Source organism: Plectropomus leopardus, chromosome 18 (assembly GCF_008729295.1).
Source record: "Plectropomus leopardus isolate mb chromosome 18, YSFRI_Pleo_2.0, whole genome shotgun sequence".
NCBI classification, from domain to species: Eukaryota; Metazoa; Chordata; class Actinopteri; order Perciformes; family Serranidae; genus Plectropomus; species Plectropomus leopardus.
The window spans coordinates 29,844,371-29,870,058 of record NC_056480.1 but is presented as its reverse complement, the minus strand read 5'-3'; the positions used below and the strand labels follow the sequence as shown (position 1 = coordinate 29,870,058).

Below are 25,688 nucleotides of genomic sequence, written 5' to 3'. Positions count from 1 at the left end.
CCTGAGGAAAGAAATGCAACGACAAAACTCACTTTCTGTTTCTAAATATTCACAGTTGCATTGATTTGCTTTTAACCCTTTGAAATCTGAACAAAGTGGCCTGAATTCTTTCAAGAGCAGACAAAGAAAGCAATGAGCAACATTGACATAACTGGAGAGGTAAAAATAGCCCAATAAACATGCCATCAGTGTAATACAACACCCCAAACGACATCCTCCAAACACCGCTAACAGCATAAAGGAAAAATATCATCTTCATCGTCTTGAAAAATCGCCGAAGAAGAATATGACCAATAAGAACACTGGTTTTAGGTCACGAGAACCGGAAACAACGGTCACTTTGCGGAAACCATGGCGGAAACAAAGCTGATGAATGACAACAAATGCGGTTATTTTGTACTATGAAATAAATTTGCTGTCAGGTTTTGTCGGTGTTTTATATCCGCGTTTATGGTAAATAATGCCTTTTACATACACCTGCTAACACGCTCGTTTCCGGACTGCAGTCCCAGTAGGAGTTTTGCTGTGAGTGCTTTCACGACTGAAACGTAAACACTCGAGTGAGTTGTAGAGGAATACACACCAACACATGGAAATAGCAGTTCTACGCTGAATATACATAAACCGAATAAAAGGGCAAAACCGCGGAATAAAAATTCGTCAGTCAGATGTTTGTAGGTCGCTGTGCTCAAGTAGCAATGGCCGACGCCACAAGAAATTACTAGATTTTCAAAAGGACTGAAGTGCTCTCGCGGTTAACGGCAGAATCAGTTGGACCGAGTCTTCCCGTTGACAGAGACGGTGCATTGAGTGACTTAGCTCTTTGTTTTTGGAAACGTTAGAGAATGAAGCTCCGCGTGCAGCTGCAGTGTAAAAACCTGCATGAATACCTGAGAGAGCTGAGCCCGGAGATTCTGGACAGATTGTACAACCACCCAGCCACGTGTCTGGCTGTCTACAGGTATGATGGCTGCACCACACATGCACTGATGGACATGTTCATGTGGACATATGACTCCCGGAGACTGTGCTGTCATTTTTTTCTGTTGTTTCTGATCCTCTCCAGGGAACTCCCCTCTCTGGCCAAGAACTATGTGATGCGCATGCTGTTCCTGGATCAGCCTCTCCCTCAGGCGGCAGTGTCATTGTGGGTGAAAATAGACAGTCAGAAGTAAGTCACTTCACTTTGTCATGCCCTTGCTAAGACTGTGAACCAGGCAAAAAAAGATAGTGGGGCTACAGTTAAGTAGGTTTAATGACTTATTAAATAAGCAGCATGAGCAGCATAAGCAAAAAAGCATGTCATTGTTTTTGACTGTGCCCACCCCCGAAATTCTGAGTACAAATGATTACAATCTGGCCTACACATAAGAGCACCTATTGCTCAAATAATACGTAAAAAAACTCCTTCATCCCTGTCTCCAATCATGCTTTAAACGCTAAGAGCAGATGGAGGTATCTCCTTTGGTTGTCCATTACCTGTGATGATGATGAAGATATGGTGACAGCAACAGCACATGTTATATTTTAGCATGAGGATGTGGATGATGACAATGACAGAATGACAGTAACAGTACACATTGTACTTGTAGTACTGATGATAATGACGATGATAAGGTGACAGTAACAGTACACATTGTACTTGTAGTACTGATGATGGCGATGATAAGGTGACAGTAACAGTACACATTGTACTTGTGGTACAGATGATGATGATGATGATAAGGTAATAGTAATAGTACACATTGCACTTGTAGTACTAATGATGATGGTGATTATAAGGTGACAGTAACAGTACACATTGTACTTGTAGTACTGATGATGATGACAATGATAAGGTGACAGTAACAGTACACATTGTACTTGTAGTACTGATAATGATGGCGATAATAAGTGACAGTAACAGTACACATTGTACTTGTAGTACTGATAGTGATGGCGATAATAAGTGACATTAACAGTACACATTGTACTTGTAGTTCTGATGATTATGACGATAAGGTGTCAGTAACAGTACACATTGTACTTGTAGTACTGATAATGATGGCGATAATAAGTGACAGTAACAGTACACATTGTACTTGTAGTACTGATAGTGATGGTGATAATAAGTGACATTAACAGTACACATTGTACTTGTAGTTCTGATGATTATGACGATAAGGTGTCAGTAACAGTACATATTGTATTATGGTATTGATGATGATGATGATGATATGTATGTGACATATTATAATTGTAATATTGATGATGACAATGTTGGTGTGAGAGTAACAGTAACCGTTTATATTGTACTTGTAGCATTGATGAAGTTGATGATGATGACTGGTGATAGCAGCACTCCATATTGCAATCGTAGTATTGATTATGACAATGTTGATGATAGAGTGACAGTAGCAGTACATATTGTATTCTAAAACTGATGATGTTGATGGTGATATGAGAGTGGCAGTAGCAGTACATATTGTACTTCTGAGCTATATTTCAGCATCAGCCTGTATTGTCCTGGTGCTGCATTATTGTGACTGTCATAACCTTTTGATGGTACTGTATACTACACTAGAAATGGTTACATCACTGTGATCTGTTTGGTGCCATTTTTTACGCTCACTGAATTATTATAGGCCGTATGGAGTTCTGGTGGACACTTGTTAATCTGCTGCTGTGGAGCTTGAATGTTCCCAGGTCTCCCTGTATACAGATTAATGTCAACAGCTGTATGTTTCTGTCTCATATTGTTTGTGCTTTATGTGTTTTCACTTTGACATACAATAAAATGTGTTTCATTACACCTCCGGCAGCATTGTAGGTGGGGTGAACCATTTTGATTAGATTCTTGTACCAAATTTTAACATCTCTGTCACTGACCTGTTACCAGGGAGTTTCATTCATGATAAGCTAATCATGTATCAACCATAGTATAAACAATTCACATTAAATGCAGTTTTTTTTGGCTCTCTTGTGGCAGAGATTAATTTGAGTAGCCAGTATCAATCGAATTTTTTTTTAATCCATAATTTATAAACTTGGTTCAATTTGAAATAAAATGGGTAGAAATTACAATTTCAGTCCCAGTACATTTCGTATATATAATGACATTCCCCACCAAAATGTCATAAATGCCATGTGGTCTCTCTGCTTCTAGTTATTTGTTCCGTTTATTAAGTTGACCTGTTTCATTTGTTACAAGTTTATCATGTTTGGGTATTTAACTCTTTGTTGTGAAAAGAATGTGATGGTTATTTTTAAAAGAAAACTCAAGACCTAGCTTTTTAGTTTGTCTTTTAATTGAATTTTACCAGTTTATTTATTGACTGTTTATACATTTCGGTCTGTTTTTCTAGGTGCTATACTATTATTATTATTATTATTATTTTAACATTTTTATCTATTATTTGTTATATTATCCCTTCATTTTTATTTATTTATTTTAAGATTACATTTGATCAAATATTAAGTGTATTTTATTTATTTATTTCATTCATAATTAATATTATATTTATTTTTTGGTTTTATTCAGCTTCAGGTGTTTCCTCACTTAAGGTTGTGTTTTCTCAGTTCCTGTTTTCAATGAGAATTATTATTTTAGCTCTAATTAATTACGAAGACTCACATGCCTATGTACTTGTGTGCAAGTGCATGTGTGTGTGTGCTCGCGCACGCTGTGCTGTGCTGCTGAGGGGCTTGTGTACAGTGGGTTCAGTACAGTGGGGGGGGGGGGTAATTTTGGTTTTATTGTATGAAGCACTTTGTGTTACAGTTTTGCTTGTATGAAAAGTGCTGTATAAATAAAATCTGATTGATTGATTGATTGATTGATTGGTTACAACAATTCTCTTATCACGCCTTGAACACTGTGTAGGCATCAAAGGCACTGCTTCGAGTTGGTTTAAATCGTTAAATCGTACCTCTCTAAGAGATCATTCTTCGCCAGTTTTCTTCCACAGTGGCTCTGACCTGCGGGGTCCCCCAGGGGTCAGTTCTAGGCCCTCTACTGTTCTCCCTTTATATGATACCCCTGGGGTCGATTTTTAGGAAGCATGGTATTCCTTTTCACTGCTTTGCTGATGATGTGCTGGTGTATTTGCCGTTAAAGGTCCCTACCAAAGATTCCCTTCAGGCCATGCTTAACTGAATGAGTGACATTAAAACATGGATGGATTTAAATTTGTTAAAATTAAAACAAACAAAACAGAGATTGTCCCGTTCGGTCGCCCTGACCTGGTTCTGGTGCTTTTAAATTAGACAAACAGGTCAGCTCAGTGGTCAAGTCCAGCTTTTTCAGCTAAGGCCTCTAGCCAAAGCCAAGTCCTATCTAAGCCAGAAAAACCTGTAAAAATTATCCATGCTTTTATTACATCTCGCTTAGATTATTGTAACTCCCTGTATGTCGGCATTGACCAATCAGAGCTTACCCGCCTGCAGCTTGTTCAGAATGCAGCAGCTCGTCTCCTAACTAAGTCTCTGAATGGACTGGCCCCTGAATACCTGTCTGAAATTATTAAATTGCATCAGCCCCCCAGAGCCCTAAGGTCAGCTAATCAGGTGGTCTTGGACATTCCTCGATCCTTTTTAAAAACTAGAGGAGATCGAGCTTCGCAGTTGCGGCTCCCTCTCTGTGGAAAGCATTACGTCTCACTGTGAGGACTGCAAATAGCCTCTCCACTTTTAAAACACTGCTTAAGACACACCTGTTCACTTTGGCCTTTGGCAGAGTATAGTTGCTTTTATTCTTTCTATATTTATTGTATTTTTTCTTTTTTATTGTTTTGTTTTTATTGTTTTTATTATTTCTGCTTATTTTACTGTAAAGCACTTTGGTAGGCCACAGGCTGTTTTAAATGTGCTATATAAATAAAGTTGACATTGACATTGACATGACAACAAGAAATCATAATGGGTTCTCGATTACTTCAAAGAAAAGGAGTCATCTGTATCCTGGTAATGACTGTTTTGGGGTCACTAGGCCTGTCATGATAACTACATTTGGGGGAGGAAATATTGCTCCAGAAATAAAGGTGATAAACAGTGTTATTGTCATTTAAAGACCGTATTATGCCACTGAGATAATTATCATCTGATTAGCATCATAATGAAAGAACAGCATTTTTAAGAGCAATGGACCCTTCATTCTAAAAGGCATGCTATGCAGGTTTGCAAACCCAACTTTAAAACTTGGCTCCTCCTCCTCTGGTCAACAGACAGCAGAGACAATCAGATGAGCTCGAGAGAGAATAAAGAGAGCCAGCGGAGTTAACAAGAGGCAGATAATGTAATTTATTCACGGGGCTGGATCATGGTCCAGCTAACTGAGTAAGATGTTCTTTTGCAGGCTTGAGCTCAAGGACAAGTTGCTATGACAACAGCTTCTAAAACATTTTAAGACAGCTTTAGAATAAAAAAAAGACTACAGGATGACACCTGGGACAGCAACAGCATGACTCACTGTTAATGTGACTGTGTCTGTCATAAATCATCAACTGGTGATGACACTGTCAGGTAGCATTTGGGCTCTGTCCATGTCACCACCAGAATTATATTCCTACAGGGTTTAAAAAAAACATCTTAAATAATTGAGGTGACAGGAACTCTTCATCTTCAGGGTCAGCAGCTGTTTAATCATGTGTTCAGTGGGAGAGAAACTGGGGATTTAAGATACAATGCAATATGATACAGGACGATATGATACATTAAGATAATCCTTTATTAGTCCCACAATCGGTAAATTTGTTTTATTACAGCAGCAAAGGGATATCAAAGCAAGGTGTGTACAAGATAAAGCAAAAAGAACATTATAGACAGACTAGACAAGACACAAAACGCAATTATTAATTGCATAATTTTACAATTGTGATTTCACATTTCCTTCCTTTTTTTTAAATTGTGATATGCACTGATGACAGAACAATTGAAAACAAGTACAACAACATATAAACAATCGAGAGACATACAATGACACACAGTGTGAGCGGTTGTGAGTGTGCACGAGCAAGAGAGATTCAAATTCAGAAAACTTTGTCTGACAGAGAATAGTCTTACACGTGGCTCAGCATACAGTGCAAGACAAACTTGGACAGTAAACATACAGCATGTGCTACTAAAAAAACAAAAAAAAAAACAACAACTAATACAATTATTTAGACTGGGTGATGAGTGTTTGTAGGAGGAATGAAGATATGAAGATATATTATGTCTACAAACTACTGCACATAAACAACATGAACATGGTTTTATACAGAAATGATTGTGTAGTGATTTCACATTTCAGGTGCTAACTACTTGAGTTCACTGTGAGTTTTTTGTCTTTGGTGTCTCCCTGCAGGGATCATGATGAATGTGTCTCAGTGTTGGCAGGACTCCGCCTGTGGCACAGTCAGCAGCTGCAGGGCGGTCTGCAGGGATACATCTTAAACCCAGTGTTCAAAGAGAACCTGAGGATCGCTCTGCTCGGCGGGTACGTCTGCTCCCTCTCCCTCTCTCTGTTTAAAATGGATTTGCAGCTCTGTTCCACTTATTGACTGTTGTTTGAAGTGAAAGACTCAAAGAGACTCCACTGCTGTATGCACACACAGGGGCAGAGCCTGGGCAGACGAGGGCAGCACTCTGGGTCCTGACCGCCACGCACGCGATATTGAGAGTCTTGACCGCTACGCCATGGAGCGCTGGGAGGTCATCCTGCACTTCATGGTGGGTTCTCCCAGTGCTGCTGTCAGTCAGGACCTGGCTCAGCTGCTGGTTCAAGCAGGCCTCATGAAAAGGTATGTAGTAGTGATAACACTGTAGAGAGCACTGACCAGTTTAATTCTACTTAGTACATACCTGGGTCCCAATTTTTCAAGAGAACATTTAGCCCCTTGAAACCTGAGCAAACTGGCTTCTTTGATTTCTTTGAAAAACATGGGGAAATGGAAATGACTTGAAGAAATGACCCAAAAAATTATTTTAAAAAAGAGTACAAGAAAATTACCCCAATAAATTAGCAACAAACAAACAGAAAAGGAAAAGAAGAAGGAATGTATAAACAGACCTGGAATTGACTTGGAAAAAAGTGCTTGATAATAATAATGATAATTTTGTAACCTAATTTTGTATATATAATAATGGTTATTATAAATATACTTCCCTGGACATTTTTCCTTACCTTATCTTTAATAATGTTTTTTAATCTACAAATTTATTGTAATTTGCAGGACATTTCTTGCTAAATTCCCTATTGCCTCTCGCTTCGTGTTCTGGAAATAAATCAAAACAAGTTGCTCAGTTCAGGGGTTTAAATACTTGTGAAAGGCGTCTGAACACAGCGCAAAAAAAGTGATTTGTAAAAAATTATCAAAAATTTTTGACTACGATCTTTGGAAATATATCAGTGTATATATCATCTAATTGTCAGATTTTTTTTAGCTTAAAATATTGATCTTAGTTTTGGCCTCCACTACTGATAACACTGTGGGACTAACTGACCCCTTGCTGAGCTCGACCACTTAGTTACTGTTGCTACACCTGCCAAGCCATCCTTAAGAACACTGCATATACACAGTTTACAGTGTTAATCGAGCCAAATTAAGCACTGGAAATTCAGTTATTAAATATTGACTGAAGATATTTGATTGAAGACAAAGGCATTTCCTCATTTTCAGACCATGACCACTAAAGTGCTGCAGGCTGATTTTATCAGCTGTGATCTAGTTAACATCAGCTCAACACAGTCTCAGACTCACTTTTACATTTTTCCAGCTGATGCATATGGAAACTAGAAGTGCACTCAAAGAGCGTAAACCTCCCCCAAGGTCAGTGCCCTATCTTGCAATGTCAGTGAAACTAAAAAGTAATTCATGTATGCTCCCCGAGATTTGCATCTACTCCAAAATGTAATGGGTTCCTCTTTGGCGTGCTACAGCCTTCTACCAAGTTTCATGAAAATAAGGCCAGTAGGCTTTTTTATCCGTCGGCAGAATTAATAAGAATGCTGCAAAATAATCTCAATGAGTTTGATTACCCGCTCACATGATAAAATGTTGACTCAGCTCTGTGTAATGATGTAATGAAGACTGAGGCTAAAGCTAACAAGTCCCCGGCTAAAAGTCAGTACCCTCATCGGATGATTGGTCACATTTATGCTTAATTTCCACACAATATGGTCACATTTATGTGAGACAAGGCTCTGAAGATGAGGACAAATCAATCAATTTGGAAAATGACTCCAGTGAACTTTGCCAAATCAAATCAAGAGCAGGACAGAGCTTGTAATGTTCCCATGATGCTGATAAAGGCAGCATCCAGGACTGACTCCCTCACAGTGGATGTTCAGGTCCTGAATGGGACTCTTTCTATCGTAACTGGTTACCTTTTAAAAAGCTGTCTTGTGCTTTTGGTTCTGGGAAGAAGATGAAACTGACACCAGGTGCTTTTTCATCACATGAAGTCAGTGAAACAATGATGAGCTGATGTTCATACTTAAACTTCACTTCACTGACACCCCTAATGACAAAGACCAGACTACTCCATAACACATTGTCTTTACTGTCTGTAGAATGAAAGTGAAAGTGCAGCCATAGAAACTGTCTGAAGTGTGAAACCATCACAGGGAGGATCATCATCAGAGGACTCCAGTGAATTTGGACTCCATTCATATGCCTTCAGCTGTAGATTGAGTTGTTGTTGTCAGGGACACAGAGCAGCTCTGTGCTGTCCCTCATGTTGTCCTGTCCTCTGCTCTGTTTGTTAGTGAGGCAGGAGAGGCGCCCTACATCACCTCCGCTGGTTTCCAGTTCCTCCTCCTGGACACAGCCTCTCAGCTGTGGTACTTCACTCTGCAATACCTCAAAAGTGCTCAGGTACTTGTGTGTCATCCTGATGAGCTTTCAATAAGTTGGAGCAGTGGTTGGAGGCTCTGGAGTGTCATTGGCTGTCATTACTCTGATTAATCCATCTTGAAGCAGAGAGGGCTCGAGTCAGTGACATGAGCTGCTGCTTCGATTGGCTACAGTGAAAACCTGCAGACTCTCAGGTCACTGTGATCCATTTCTAGGATTTCTTCTTTCTGCTGCACTCTGTTTAATGGCCTGTGTAAGCCTTATCAATGGCCTGTTTGTGGGAAAGAATGTCTGTTGCTGGGAGTGGAATGAATTCAAAATAAAGGGGGACAAAGTGGGCCTAACTAACCGTGAACAGCCATGAAACTGCAGCATGGATAAACTAATTCTGACTGAGGAAGCATTCCAGGAGTCAGGTTAATTTATCTCTATCCTTTTTGTTCTGTCTGCTCTAAATTATCAATCATTTCCCACTAAAGGCGAAAATGAAACAGGCTTAATGCAGTAACAAATGGGACTATTATTAGGCCAATAAATATAAATCAAGATTTGATTAATTCCCTATCACAATTTTAAAACAGAATTTAGACCTTCATGGTGAAAAATTTAAATGTACTCACAGTGGGTTTCATTCATGAAACCTTAATAAATATGTAAATAAATCTGCACATAAAATGCCTTGGTACTAAATACCTACACTGGAGTCATGAACGCTGTGGGAAAAATGGATTTGATCGTAGGCATGTGTGTATGTTTATGAATGCCAATCAATCGTAAATTGATGGTGCTTTTCTGTTAGTCAGCAATCAGAATAGTTCCCCATCCATGAAGAGCCAGTCAGCACCATATAAAGAAGTGATCATTACTATGGATAAATGATCCTGTCCACCTGCTAACATGTAGCAAACAAAGAAAGTTACTTTGGGTGAAGTGGAGTTGAGGGAAAACTGTGGTGAACTGTCTCGTGCTTAAATGGCACTCTGACAGGAGTTTGAATGGACTAAATCAAGAATGAAAGCAAGACAAAGAGCAGGGAGAGCGAGGGAAAGTGACGGAACAAGTGGGGAGAGATTGAGGGTACGCAAGAGATGAAAGGAAAAAAGCAAGAGAAAGGAGGGCTGCAAGGCAGCTTGGTTGGCAGTGTTTGTTTCATGTCTCTGGGACAAATGTGCACACTAGAAGCTCAGAACAGAAAACAAGTAATACTGTATAAGGGTAATACTGTATTTACTGTGGGAACTATGAGAGTGTGGCTAACTCTAATCCTGCTCAGTGTTTATTGTTCGAGGCCGACATTTATTTGTAAATTCTGGATATTACCTGCTAATTATACCTGCTTTTCTTTATGTGAAAATACCAGCTCATATGCGTGTCTTCATTTGTGTATCTTGCAGTCCAGAGGGATGGACCTGGTGGAGATCCTGTCCTTCTTATTCCAGCTCAGTTTCTCTACTCTTGGCAGAGTGAGTGCACAGCAGTTTGTTTCTGTTCACAGTGTGGTGTGCGCGCATGCTGAGGGTTCACACTGGATGCAGAAGCGCCCCGATATGTTAATTATAGCGCAGCCGCCTGTCAGCAGTTGCCTGTCCGTTCAGGAGCGCATTTCTCTGCATCGGTCAGCTGTGACTCTCCTTCTCTGCTCCTTTCTAATTACACCAAGAGCTCTGTCCTTGTCTCTCTGTCCCTGCTTGTTTGCTTGTTTCTGGCTGTGTGTCTGAGTGTGTGTGCATCTCTGTGTGCCTATCTGTCTCTGTGTGTTTACTCGTCTCTCTCCCTCTCGGTCTAGACACGCTGACAGGCATTTTGGAAGCACTCGGTGCATATTTTATAATTTATCATGATCAGATCACATATATCATATCTAATATATCCTTTATATCTTTTATAATACAGCATGCAAGAGTATTTAATAGTGTGCTTTCCTGCCAGATTGACTCGCTGAAAAATATAGACCAGATGCCAAAACTATCACCACAGATGGTGAGCCTGCTGCGGAGCTCAGGGCCGTGGAGCTCTGGGCCGCGGCGTGTCCAGTGTTCAGGAGTTCAACATGGACGCTGAGAGCAAGCGGCTGGCGCTCCGTGAAAATCAGTGCGCCCTGCAGCTATTCAGCAGTGTGAACGTTAGCAGAACTAAGTGTTGGAAACATTCAGGGCTCAGCCCAGCCAGGGCGGTCCGGGTTTTTTTTCCCATTTCCACCAGCTGTATGCACTACATTTCAAGCCATTTTGAGATAAGAGATAGCTTAAATCTGTACATAATGATAGTTGCCACAAAGAAAATATTATCCTGTAAGGCATACATCCTTTTTTGTATCTGTATCTCACTGTACTGTATGTTCTCCAGCTGTCAGCATTATTTCAAAACCATCAAGCCTGTGTCATGCTTCTTGCAGTCACTTTGAAATCTTGCTGCTTAGTTGAAGTTTCTGTGTTGTTTTTGATCATGTGTTGTGTGTGTGCCTCAGGATTACTCAGTGGAGGGCATGAGTGAGTCATTACTCACATTCCTGCAGCACCTGCGGGAGTTTGGACTTGTCTTCCAGAGGAAGGTGAGACACTGAAAAGGATTAAAGATCACTAATGCTGAAACCCTGCCAGTACCACTTCCTCACCATGAAGAGAAACTGTGAGGACCCTCCTGGGAAAGTCTCTTTTTCCAGTTGTTTGGTCAGTAATTCTCAGCACATGCATTGTAAAGACTCTGGCAACCCAAATCACCACAAACTTTCTTAATGTGTAATTTAGGGTCTTACATGCATAATAAAAAAGATTAGCCTCAATCCAAATCTGAAATATTGTAATTTTAGTTTTTTTACAGTTTCCTAAAGCTGGTTGATATGGGCGTGGTTATCCCTGATCCATATCACCTAATATGGATAAAGACAATCAAACATTCAAAGTCAGCTGTCAGTTGTCAGTTCTTACTATTTCAAGACACGTTTCCAGAGGCTTTAACAAAAATGTTATGATGGAAACATATCAGTACACTAGTGTTAAGCACAGCTGAATAGTGTGTCTGGGCTCGTGTGTGCTTTTGCACTCTGCTTGAGCAGATGTCACAGGGCGGACTGCTTACAGGTGGAAGTCTTTATATTGTGACATTTTAGTTAAAATGCATGTGTTCAGAAAGTGCCGAACATCTGGCTGGAAAAACGGGACTAGGATTATATAATCTGAATTAATTGTGTGAGAGTTTCTAAACAGATGTTGTCCTTTAACATATTTGCACTGAAGTTTGCTAGTTGTAGCCAGGGATTTGATTTTAATTCATTTGTGGAACTAATGCTAGCTCTGACATTGATTACTTCTCACAGGAATGTGTAATGACCAGTTAAAGTTACTAAACTGAGTTACTGATTAATGTCTTTTAAGACAAATGAAATTTTTTTATTGATTAATTGTCACTTTTTGGAGAATCCATCATGTGACAAATGATGAATTACAGCCAATTGCGTTGGGTGTTATGTTGGCCCTGCTAAAAAAAAAACATGAATTATAAAAGCAGCATTTGCTGAGACAAACACTCAGTTTAGAATATGTGTATGAAACTGAACCAGTGAAATTAATTCAAACATAAGAGAAGATATAGTTCTAATATCCTAGTTTTATGTAATTCTTCTGTTTATTGTCATCAGAGGAAGTCGAGGCGGTACTACCCGACCAGACTGGCCATCACTCTGGCAGCAGGAGTCACTACCAGCTCTTCCTCTTCCTCCTCCTCCTCCTCCTCCTCCTCCTCCTCCTCCTCTAATTTGGCTTCCACCCCTGGTACAGGAGATGCAGGCTACATTGTGGTAGAAACCAATTATCGAATCTACGCCTACACAAGTACGTCTGAACCCTGCAAGCTTTTTGTGCTGCATGTTAATACTGATAGATACAGTACATTTTAAACAATGTTCACTTCCCTGATCATATGAGAGCATTTGTAAGAAGGTGGAATGACTCTTGTATATTCTTGTTTTAACAACAGCAGTTTGCTCTGGCTCCAAATAACTTGATACAAGTGAACTGCATTATACAGTGAAAATCAGAGACACAAGACTACCCACACATACAGTCAGTACCAAGATTTCAGGAGAGACTTTTTTGAATAAAACACCTCTTGCTCTTCCTGAAAATGACATGTTCAGATGGCAGTCAGTCTCATGTCTGTGCGCGCAGTACAGACCAGGGGCCAGATACATAAAACTCTACGTAGATTCACCACTAAAACTGTGTGCACACACAGAGGCAGAAATAAGCATGAACCTTCTATTCATTGTATTTATAAAGCCCTGTGTACATGAGATTCTGTTTTATAAATCTCAATCATGGTTGCGCTGGGTACATTGCCAACCGTTCCTTATTTCTGGGACCTAGGAGACGTGTTCTGTATTAAACTGATACGGACTGCACTTTGTTCCGTATTTTGGAAAGTCAGTGATTTGTGTTCTGTCAGAATGAAACCATGCAGCTACAGTCTCCCTCTCTCTCTCTCTCTCTGGTCCGTTTCACTCAGTAGGCATGACTGTAGCCTGGCTGAGCAGCACATGCAGCATTGTTGTAACGTCGCTGCCCGCAGATATTAGTACTGTATTTTCATATATAAGCACATTCCACTCATTTATGAAATCGTACAAGCTCCTGCACAGCCAATAACACGTCCCAGTGAATGTTTCAAAATAAAATGCCTTTTATCAGCAACTGATGGGATTCTGTCCACAAAGACACAGTCAGATAGCTTTTGTTTTGAAAGGGAAGCAGGGAGGTAAAACAGACGCCTTTGTATTTCCTTATCTATGTGGCGGGGGATACTTTTAGACTGCAGTAAAAAGTGGTATAGAGTCAATATAATCGAAAAAAACACCATCTTCACTATCCATTTCTGCTGACAAACGCCCGTCACACCCAAAAAAAAAAAACAGTGAGCCACTGTTTCTCTAAATGTGCTGCAGCTGACATGCAGCGGAGATGCACATGACAAGCGCTGCTCAGACTGGCAGTGTGCACGCTCTAACTTGATAACATGGGCGCCAAATTAAAAAACAACACGCTCGGGGCCGCTCACGCGTGCTGTGTGAAACGGGCCTAGCACAAAGACTGGATGCAGGCGGAAGCAGGTAGCCTTGCTCTGCCCAGTGTTCATTAATCCATCTGCCAACATCTCTGAAGTTTAGCATAATTTATTAACCGTCTCTGTATTAACTGGGTCATATTTTCTTGTTTAAATGTGGTTCGTTGCAGCAGAAAAGATGCACAACTTGGCATCAGCTTGGAGAAGCTTTACTGACTTGTTTGTGTGTCTCTATCAGACTCGGAGCTTCAGATTGCTTTGGTGGCTCTCTTCAGTGAAATGCTGTATCGCTTCCCCAACGTAGTGGTGGGTCAGGTAACAAGAGAGTCAGTGCAACAGGCCATCGCCAACGGCATCACGGCACAACAGGTACTCAACTTACCAAAAATAAAAAACATACAAACAAAGATAAACTCAGCACTTTTTAGCACAGCATTTTTTAACTGTTGGTACCAGAAGAGGTACCAGGAAAATGTGCGTTACCTGAAATTGCCCATATTGTGCTTCGTGTCTGTATGATATGTTATGAAAATTGTTCTTACCCAACCGTAAGCGCTGATCAGATTATCCTAGTAAATGTCAAGCTGAATATATGAAGTTTTGTTTTTTCATTACTCTCCAGATAATCCACTTTCTAAGGACCAGAGCTCACCCTGTCATGCTCAAACAGGTACAGCAAACCCACCTCTCCTGCTCACACGGAAATCTAATAATAATTAACTGGATGTTCTTTAAAGGGTTTGCACCATGTTCTCACCCTCCTCTGTGTGTGTCAGGCCCCAGTGCTGCCTCCAACAATCACTGATCAGATTAGACTGTGGGAGCTGGAGAGAGACCGGCTGCAGTTCACAGAGGGTGAGTTTACGTGTGTGTGTGTGTGTATGTGTGTGTGTAAGCTTGCATTCTACAGGTTTTACTTTGCTGTAAATGCAAACTCAACACTCAACTTGTCGTAATGAATTTAGTTTAGGGTACATTTCCTCAGCACTAATACTAAACAGCAGTAATCAACACAGTCATGTTATAAACACCACTCAGCTGAAAATACCACACCTCTTTAACACAAATACTGTTTTCATTCACAAATGAATGTCAGTCAAGTCAAGTTTCAAATTAAAAGCCTCCAAGTGGCTCAGAGAACAAAATCCCTCCTTTTCCTGGCAGGCTTTTGAAGTCACACATCTGCAGTGCAGTTTTTTGACAGTAGCTTTCTGGCAAAGAAAAAACTGCAAGTAGAAGCACCTGGAAGTCATTAGTGAATGAAAACTGTGTTAAGAGGAGAAGGTGAGAGCAGCAGAGGGGTGACTGTAGGAGGGTTTACATTAACCAAACAAATGGAAATTGCAAATATTAAATATGCCTAATTTTTTATCTGCCACGTAATTTATGTAATTATGACAATTACAAATATAGTTTTTTTTTTCCCCTTTGACCTTTTTCACTATAAAAAAAATCTAAATCTACTAATTTCTTGCAATTTTATGGAACATGTCTTACCTAGTTGCTCATCACCTATTTACCCAATTTATGAAACTGAATTTTATAAATTATGAAATATGACCAATTTGGTCAATGTTCCAAAATTTAAATAGCTCATTTATGAAAGACGTCTGAAATCTGCATTAGAAAAGTGATGTAGATCCTGGTTTCAAAGGGTTAATGAATGGCCTTCATCCGTTTATGAGTGCCATGGTCAAACTCAACCGTCACTGGAGTACTTGCATTGATTTGAGAGTTTGGTGTTCAGCTTCAGTAACATTTGTAAAGACATTTTTTGCATTATAGCAAATATATGTGTTTTGTAAAACAGCATTTAGGAATTCCCTTTCACACAGACGTTGATTCGGAGCTGCTGCTACCTCTGCTGCAGGTTTAAGGTCTGACAACTCTGTCCCCCCATTGCAGAATCGTACCTTTAGGCTTTAGACACAGAAAAATGGTAAACTGGGTCCAGACTGAAAAATCCTGAGATAAAGAAAGCTAGTGGAGAGGGGAATGTGTGTGTGGTGCAGCTTGAGCTCTGTGTGTAGCTACAGTGAAGCTTGTGACTGACAGATGTTGGTCTCCCTCTGCTGATAGAGCTGAGTCAATAGAGCAGAGCGGTAACTCTTGCTGTCTGAGCTTTTGGGCACAGTAACAGAGAGGCTGATTATTGATGTGGTGCTGGCCTTAACCCCATTCCTCACCTGTCTGTGTGTTGTTTGTGTCCTGCAGGAGTGCTCTATAACCAGTTCCTCTCTCAGGCGGACTTTGAGGTGCTGCGGGACAGAGCTCAGGTTGGTCTTTCCCCTATCTCTATGAGTGAATAATATCACATTATCAATATTATATAGATTTTATTTCATTCTACATCTCTACATAATTTTCACTGTAGCCCGTCTCTGCATGTTCTGCTCTCACTGATCACTGCTGTTTTACGTCCTGTTCAGGGGTCAGTGTGGAGGATTTAGGGGATGTTTTGGCAGAAAGGAAGAATAATAAAATAAGCATGTTTTAATACATTACAGCTAAACAGCAACATTATTTGTATAGTACTTGTCATACAAACAAACTGTAATACAAAATGCCTCATACAACAAAACCAAAATCTTCCACTGTAACCACCACACACACACACACACACAGACACACACAGACACACACAAGCACACAAGCACACAAGCACACAAGCTTGTGAATATGTGAATAAAAACACAAAAACTGAAAAAACACACCTATAGATAGAAAGATTAAAAAAAGAGTAAATAAATAAATAAAATAACAATATTAATAATAATTTTTTTAAAAAAAAGTAAAATACTCTAATTGTAAGTAAGAGGTAAATGAAAGGATAAACAGCACAAAGTAAAATAGTGAATAAAAATGTAAATATAAAATATTAAAAATAACGAATTATATAGGGAGTATTAAAACTGTAAAACATACTAAATGTATAAATAAATCGTCAGTAGATAAAGTTCAATTAAAAGCCAAACTAAAAAGGTAGGTCTTGAGTTTGCTTTTAAAAATATGTTTCTGCAAACATTTGAAGTAGGAATAGGCAATGCAGTAACAGAATCATGATACATATTTGATCTGCGCTGCTTAGTTTTACAGTTTGACCGCAGTTCACGAGCAGTGACTGACATGATTGACAGCTGTGTCAGAGACCCCTTGGCTCCAATTGGTTGTATTTGTTCAGGCAGCAGATTCCACAAGGAGCATTAGGAAGAGAAGCATGGCTTTTTAAAACTTTTTTTATTTATTTTTATTTTTTACAGATTATCTGTTTAAAGTACTACTGTCAGGATATAGTGACAGTTTGAGCAAATATGACAAAGATAATGAGTTATATTTATAAAAGTGAACAACTGTAGTTTGCACAGCTTTTTTTCTACTTGTCTTTCACTGAGTATAAAGCTAGTATTTCTGCACATAAAGGTTAAGCCACACTAATATTGTTAGTATTATACTATTTGTTGAACTACATTCCACGGTTGGCTCTGTAGAAGTGATATGTGGGTTGGGCGGGCAATGCAATCAGAAAATATCATATGCTGTTTGGCAGGGTGGGTCAGAAAGTGACAAAGCAGCATTTCTAGTAAGTTATAAATGAAAAAAAGGCCGCATGAAGCAACATTCTCTTTTATTTCTTTTATATTTTCTCTTAATTTTCTGGTAAGAGAAAATATAAGCAAAGTCAACAGGTGCACCAAATGCTCTTTACCACCCAAATCTGCGCAGACCAGCTGTGTTCAATGATTAATCCCACTGATCATTAGTCACCTGTTAGCATAAATAACGCCCCTAAACACTATATAAAGGCAGGTTTTGTGCCATGTGCAAAGACTCTGGGGCATGGCCAAGACTGGAGAGATATGCCCAAAAAAAGGCTGTAAGAAGAGGAAGAAGTTCTGCAATAGTAAAACAGCTTGTCCTCATGTACAGTATATATGACAAGCTAGAACAATTGAATGTTGTGTGCATTAAAAATGACGTATACGATTATAAAAATAATTGCCAAATAATTTTCGTATTATCGTTTCAGCTGCACTTGTGTAATTTCATATGGTTTGTGCGCAAAAATCCGAATTTTAAAAGTAGTTATCTGATAATAGTAGTGGAGTAAAAAGTACAGTATTCCCAGTATTGGCATGGGATAAAAATACTCAAAGTAAAAATACCTATGATTTGCACCGAAGTATAGTACTTGAGTAAATGTATTTAGTTACTTTCTAGCTCTGTTCAGTAGAGGGATGCATAGGACTGAAATTATAGCAATTGAGATTTATGAACCAACAAGAGTAGTTTTTCTTTGGCCCTAAAATTTAATACTCAAATCATTAAAGTTACTCTAAAACATTATCTAAATGTGATTAAATGATATTCATGCATTTTTAAATGTTTCTCAAGTTTAAAACTTATTTTTCTTTGTGCTGGACAACAACTTGCAGACTGTCAAAATGAGATGTTTTTCTCTTATCTTGGTGAGAGTGTCTCGACTGCTCGTAAAATGAAGCCAAGGTAACATTGGTGAATCCCAAAAATCAATGAGTGCTAACAAAATAAAAACAAATCATGGATATGAATGAAAATAAGAAAATGTGTTTGTAAATTGCCTCTTGCATGAGGCCCATTGTGCACAATAGTGCACCTTCTCCATTCTCCGTAAATCTCTCACTCTCTTTCTCTAAAACACACACACACACACACACACACACACTCACGTCACAGTGCTCAGTCCGTGTACTAACGAAGGGGTCTTGCAGCCATCTAACGCTGTTACTTACATTTATTATTGAAAGAAAGTTGATTTAATAAAAAAGCCAAATTAATTGAATCCACTGTTATTCAAATAGGGGATTTTGTTTGTGTTTTTCTCTAAAAAATGTCAACAGACATTTGAAGCTTCACTCAAAACCTTGAATTGAAGCTTTGAATGTAAAAATGATATTCAGTATTGCCCCACCTCCTACCAATGTTAGTCAAAGGCCTCTGGTTGAAAATGATCCGGCCCTCCATCTCCTGACCTCTCACACTCACTGCCACTCTATCACCATTTAATGACGTCATCATCGGCTCCCTGCAGTCTCTCTGCTTCCTGTTAGATGACCCCTGTACCTCTGTGCTGACCTGTGTGGAGGCCCTTGCTGCTGGTTAATGGAGTTGTTGTGCTGCAGGGTCTGGGCTGTTTGGTGTGGCAGGACGTGGCCCACCGAGTGATGGTGGTGACGCCGCAGGGACACAGTGAGGTCAAGAGGTTCTGGAAGCGACAGAAGACTAACGCTTAACTGGAGGAAGAGAAGCAAGGTGCAGCGATGTCACTCCTGCTGACTGTTCTTCCTGTTACATCAGGATGTTCTTGCTGCCACAGCTGGTGTCAGCGCCGACAGACAGTGAGGACATAATCAAACTATTTTGTATGTTTTTTTATAGAATACTGACTTTCATATGTTGTGGATTAAATGGTGATAAGATGACCCCATCTGCTCATTTTTTTTTCCCTCACTGAGTAGTTTTGTTACTGTTGTAGGGGTTTAAATAGGGGATTTATTAATTAATTAGCAATTAATTCAGATTATTTATTACTTAATAAATTAATACCAAAATACGCAACTATAACAGATAATGCAAAATTATGAATCAGAAACATATGAATTGGTATAAAGATGAAGTGGAGTAAGGGGACTCAACTTTGGCTATCAGGAACAATAAGTTTACATTAAAAATTAGAGTTTAAAACCTCGGAGCACCACCCATTAAAATAGAAAGGTCCATAGCCCATTTTGCCTTATAAATTAATCTAGTCTCATAATTTGAAGTTTGTTACAGAGTTCTTTTACCATTTGTACAGGGACCTGACATTATACACACACACATCACAAGATCAAGTGTCTTTATAAATGAAAGTTTTATTAAACTACTCACTACACAGCAAAACTACTCCTAACAAAACTACAAATGAATGAGTTTAAGAATAAGTACAGATACATGATGAAACAGTGAATACAGCAAAGACACAAAGTGAATAAATGACTAAATGAACAAACTCATAAATGAAGCACCAATAAAATGAGGGGATGAAAACCAGAGAGTAACTGAATTAGAGGTGCACTGAAATAGTGCAAGATCAAGCAAATGAAAATTTAAGATTAAAGAAAAGTCAATGTCAAGCATTGATCAACAGCAAAGAGACAACCTATCCCTTAAAACATACAAGGAAAAGATAAAGAATTAGAGAATAACCCATAATTGTATTAACGGGAGATCCTAACCTAGGTCTAACACTGTGTGTCCCCATCATTTAAGAGCATCAACCCCATAAAGGCACAGGAAAGATCGTTTCACCTTCCTCAGAAGTTTCGATGCCAGAGAAAAGGTTCACTCTGGAAACCGCTCCTGCGGTTCTGGTGGCTGGCCTCGCTCAGTTTGAACGTTGCAAACTTGGCTTAAATTTGTTTCCTCCATCTCTCTCTCTTTCCATGTCTAGCTGGGTCATCTTCTGACACCTCATGTGGCTGAGAAGAGATCACAATGACAGCTTAACAGACTTCTTTTCATTTAAAGTCTCTTTTTGTCTCACAGTCTCTCTCGTGCAAAGTCCTCTGGTTCTAAATCGTCATTTAGAAGACGTGGCAGGGGCTGTTGAAAAGATTTTCTCTTTCAATGTAGATTGAAACACACAAGCAGTGCTTGGCGGTCAAGGCAGGAGAAATACACTCCTTCCCTCTATCACTTCTACTGTTTTAACCGTCTAGATCTAATTTCTTGCTAAAGTGTTGATAAAGTTCAATACAGGCCTTCAAATCTTCAATATTTGAGACTATGATGCTCTCTTCTGCTGATGGAAACCAAACACTTATGAGAAAAACAAATAATTCTTTGGCAGATCATTAACTCAGGAAAACAGTATTAACCACGTTTAACAAACAAACGAATTGGTGCAAAATTAAGTAAGTGTAATACCACAATGTCAAAACGCTAATATAATTAAAGGTTGTTAAAGATCCTATTTGAGTAAAGGTATACAAGTACTAGCATCAAAATATAATCTAAGTATGAAAGTACTTAATATGACCAAAGGTCTATCAACAAAACCTATAATTAGAAAATCACAGTTTGCACGATTACAAACAATATAGCATCTGCACACAACAGTGTAAAGGAAGGATAATTAAGATACAGATAAAGGAGATGCATATCAAAATGCAAGTCTGAACTAAGAGTCTTTCCATTCAGTGTGTAGCATGCTGCCAGCAGGGGGTTATGAAAGGTCACACACCTCCACACACACACAGTCACAGCTTGTGTTTGTGAGTTTGGCGTCAAAATAGGCAGGTAAGCAAAGTTTCGGTTCTGTAGGTTTGAGATCTTAACACAACATTTCAAAGTACGTTTTACTTTGAATACGAAAATCAGTTAATGTAGTCCTCTTACAGTCTGTGTGTCATGTGCGGATGTGTGTCACATGTTGGTTGCACAACAAAGACATAAATTGTCAGTTTCTATAATGTAGGGATCTCCTGATGTCTCCTTGAGTCTTTGCAGGAGCTCAGTTGACAGCTCCTTGCCCCAGTTGAATCGTAAGTTAACTCAAATTGTCGGTCGGGCAATAAAATCTGACATAATTCAGTTCTGCTTGCTTACCAGAGTATTACGTTCAGTTGGGATTTTAGTAATCATTTTTTCTAATTTTGCATTATAAATGACCAAAATAACAAAAAATTTTTAGGTCATTTCTGTTTTTTTTTTTGGTTTTTTTTCTTATTTTCAGGTAATTTTCATCTAACTGTTTTACTTATTTCTTGCTAGTTTTTGGGCAATTGTAAAATTTCTCGCAAAGCATTTGGGAATTTCACCATGTACAATCTATCTATCTTCAAAAGATCCAAGGAATTTTAAAAATCTCAGAACCAAGACAAAACTGAGAATGAAAAAAACAAACATAAAAGATGTTTAAAAAAACTGCTTACAAAAAGCTCTGTGGATTATCTTAAGAAACCAGGTTGTGATTTCTGTAAGGAGATTTTGTGGTTGAGTTTTTTAAATGTATTTTTTTGGTACTTTGAGAACCACAAGCTGAGTGTCATCTAGTTCCATCATTGGAGAGAAGGCAGACATCTCCACGGCCAGTACCTCCAACACTCAACTCACACCAATCTATGTCAATTAATAAATGGCATTACAGGTAAGAGGAAAAATATGTACTTTTGATTTGAAAGTGAACTGTCCCCTTAAGGTGAAAGGCCACATAGTACAAATTATTTAAATGTACATAAAGATTTGAGTCTAACTTTGCTCTAGTTTTAAAGATAAACTCCCTGATTTTGTCACAACACATCAACAGTGAGTTAGGTGAAAATCTGGGTATTTGGGGGGCAACTGGGCACTGTTATAGCAGTGTATATATGCCTCTACTAATATCTGAGGCTCTAAAACCTTTGGAGATGACAGTGGACCATCTCCCACAATGCCCTGAGAAGACATTTATATGATGTACAGAAAGGACATCTACTACTTCCAGAAAAGACATCTAGAAGACATCCCGAAAATACATCCATATGACACAGAAGGAAGAAGAAAGTAGAAGGTAGATTTATTAGTCATTTTTTAAACAAAGTTTAAAAAACAAAATTTCATTTGTCCTAGATCCTGCAACATCTTTGAAGTTGATTAAAATCAGCAGCTACTATGAAAATTCCATCTGGTTCTTTGGGCAATGTAGGGATTTGGCTTTAACACGGGGCAACCCTCTCTGGGATAAGCCCTCACACAAGGGTCACCACTTGTTAAAATATGACTATCAGAAATAATTAATGATTATAAAAAATAATTAATTATTAATTCTGTTAAATAATGTGACTTATTCACATTAAATCACCTCGTGGGGCACCATTCCTGGAAATAGGAAAATGAAATCCGAGCAATAAAATCAGTCTCAAAATACATTAAATTTTCAATCTGGGACTCTGATTAATATTTATATTAATGATTATAACCGAAACTACCATATTTAATAGTAGGGTTAAGGATGTCGGAGCTCCTGACACAGTAGGTGGTGATTTACTCACTTTTGTAATACTGAGCAGACAGCAAGTATGATTCCAAAATACATTTATTCCAAAAATAAAGCAAAACAAAACAAATACACAGTGTATCCTAACTACTAATATATGCAAGTGTGGATGTGTAAGGTGTGTGTGATTGTGTGTGAGAGAGAGAGAGAAAAAGAGAAGAGGTGTGTTAGTGAGTGTGAACACACCAAGAGGCAGAGGTGAACTGACTAACAACAGAAGCGGTAACAAGATGCCAGATTTAAAGATGCTGGATCAAAGATGGCCGCAGAGTGAAAAAGGTCTTAGCTGACCATATGGGTGATTACACAAAGGAACAAAGAAAAGTTCCTTCTCTGTGTGCCTCTGTTGAGAGCCAACTTCTGAGTGCATGTATGTGATCTAATATTCATATAAGGTGCCTTGGTTAGTAAAAATGATGTTTAGTTGCATGGAAGACCCTGTCCGTGTGAGGCATTAACAAACTAAGTCCAAACCAACTGATAACCCAATAACAAAGAGATCAGAACAACGACTCATTCGATAGCATTAACATCAACACATGTTACACATGATATGATGAAAGACAAAGTAAACAGTCTTGCTCAGCCTGTACTTACAGAGATAGCAGTTCAGTGCAATCTCGGTTCTGCTCTCCTTTTGGCTTGAGAAGTTAGCTGTGGCTTTCTAACTTCTGTAAAGTCTCTTTAGGCTGGGAAGGTAGAGCTGAGACAAGGCTGCAGCTCCTGCTGTAGGCTTAGATGTTGAAGTGGGAAGGGCAGCGCAGGTCTTCCAGACTTGCAACCTTCCTCAGAGGAGGTTGGGAGCGATAGCCTGAATATTGGCAGATGCTTCTCTTCTTGGCTTGGTGACATCCTGGGGGGGTCACCATGGTGAACCAATCCTGTCTGGAGATGATCCATGGGAAGGGTCTAACACTAAGGTGCGAAAGCCAAAGCTCCCTGGAGGTTGAGAGGCACATGATTGTCCCTTTGTTCCAGAGAACGAGGAACATGCAGTCTAAGCCACCATTTTCCAATGGAGCTGGCCTTACGGAAAATGCCTTTACATTTATTTATTGATGCAAAACATGGACTTTTTATTAAAAAATGCATGAAAAGGAGGGCTTCCTGGACTCAAAAGTCAGTCTGTTTGAGGTGCTCTTAAGGTGGGGATATACTAAGATTAAAAATCAAAAAGAAAACTCCAAGGCACTCTCTTACAATGTTGAAATGCCTTTATTTGTATGGCATGGTCATGTTGAACCTTAAAAACACACTCCTATGCATTTCAGCATACAAGCCTTTGTAGGTGTGTGAAACCAACTTTTACTTTTTGGGACTTTTTTTGTTACTTTTGGGATTATTTAACCCTGATAATGTGTCTAGATTGCAACGCAAGGTGTGTGTGTAAAATCAGTTCAGTCTGGCAGAGCCAGTGACGTCTGGGAACAGGCCAGATGACTACCATGAAGAGAATGGTGACAGTTGGAGAGACAGCGGATGACTGGAAAGACTGTAACCGGGGCAGGGAGGGCCAGCTCCCCAAACTACTGCTGCCAGCTCCCCAAACTGCTCCTGTGAGGGAGCACCCAGAGAAAGCTACGGAAAACCCTAAAAAGTTATACCCCAGGCGTGCCCGAGGGGGGGGGTGCGACGCACAGGTGCCACACCTGGTGAGGCGCACCTGGTGAGATGCACCTAGTGAGACGCACCTGGTGAGACGCAGGAGGAGCCTGGCCTGGAGTCACCCCACAGTGCCAGGGCCTTCCATGCCCCACAAGGCCTTCCTCAAACCTGGCATTCAGAACATCGACAGGTGCCGCCAACAAGAAGCAGGAGTGGAGCCAGTTTGATGAGGACGTGGACCTGATTCTTTAAGCCACAGCCAGAGGGGATGCTGACTGGAGGCTGCAGACAATGTTGATCACAAGCAATGCTGTTGAGAGATTCAACACAAAGGAGCAGCAGTCATTGGCTGGACCAGGGGGGCCAAACCGATGGGAGGGAAAGATCAGCCAGCTCCCACAGGAGCTCAGCGTGCTTAGATGCCAGTTCAAGCAAGCAAGTGAGGAGGAAAAGGTTGGTTTGGTAGAGGGTGTCTGGATTCCCAAGGAGGAGAACTCAACCACCATCGAGCAGGTCAGGAACATGTCACTCCTCAGCGTCGAAGGAAAGATATTCTTCAGTATCGTTGCCCGGCGCATGACAGAGTTCCTCCTTGGGAATGTGCACATTGACACAGCTGTACAGAAGTGTGGAATCCTGATGAAATTCCTCAACACCATAGTCACAACCACGCTTAGACAGGACATAGTTTTTGTGTCGGAATCATCTAAGCAAGTGGTCATGCTCGAATTGACTGTGCTCTGGGAAGACCTAATGGAAGAGGCCTTTGAAAGGAAAGGGCCAGGTACGAGGAGCTTGTTGGTGAATGCCAAAGCAGGGGATGGAAGACACAGTGCTACCCCATGGAGGTCGGGTGCTAAGGATTCACTGGCCAGTCACTCTGCAGGGCCCTCAAGCAACTGGGAATTAGGGGGCTGCACAACAAGAAAGCCATCAGGAACATCACTGATGCTGCTGAAAGGGCATCACGATGGCTGTGGATTAAAAGGGGTGATCCGTGGACCACATGAGCTACCAAGACATAAGTCGGGAACTGATCACTCCCAGCTGGGTTGCCTGGGCAAGGATGTATGATGACCCCAGGTTACATCACTGATGATGTGTCTAGGTTGCACTGTGTGTAAAATCAACCCTTTGAAACTGTAGCAAAATGGTTT

At 39.8% G+C, this 25,688-nt stretch overlaps 1 protein-coding gene across 1 annotated transcript; it reads left to right on the top strand.

Moving 5' to 3' along the window:
• Nucleotides 1–348: 348 nt before the first annotated feature.
• gtf2h4 (general transcription factor IIH, polypeptide 4) lies at nucleotides 349–19,330 on the top strand. Its single transcript, XM_042506477.1, has 13 exons — nucleotides 349–961; nucleotides 1,067–1,171; nucleotides 6,323–6,454; nucleotides 6,573–6,758; nucleotides 8,726–8,834; nucleotides 10,208–10,276; nucleotides 11,281–11,364; nucleotides 12,451–12,643; nucleotides 14,110–14,240; nucleotides 14,494–14,541; nucleotides 14,648–14,726; nucleotides 16,086–16,147; nucleotides 19,031–19,330. Exons 1-13 carry the CDS (start codon nucleotides 846–848, stop codon nucleotides 19,139–19,141), a joined length of 1,425 nt encoding a protein of 474 aa, XP_042362411.1. The 5' UTR covers nucleotides 349–845; the 3' UTR covers nucleotides 19,142–19,330.
• Nucleotides 19,331–25,688: the final 6,358 nt, after the last annotated feature.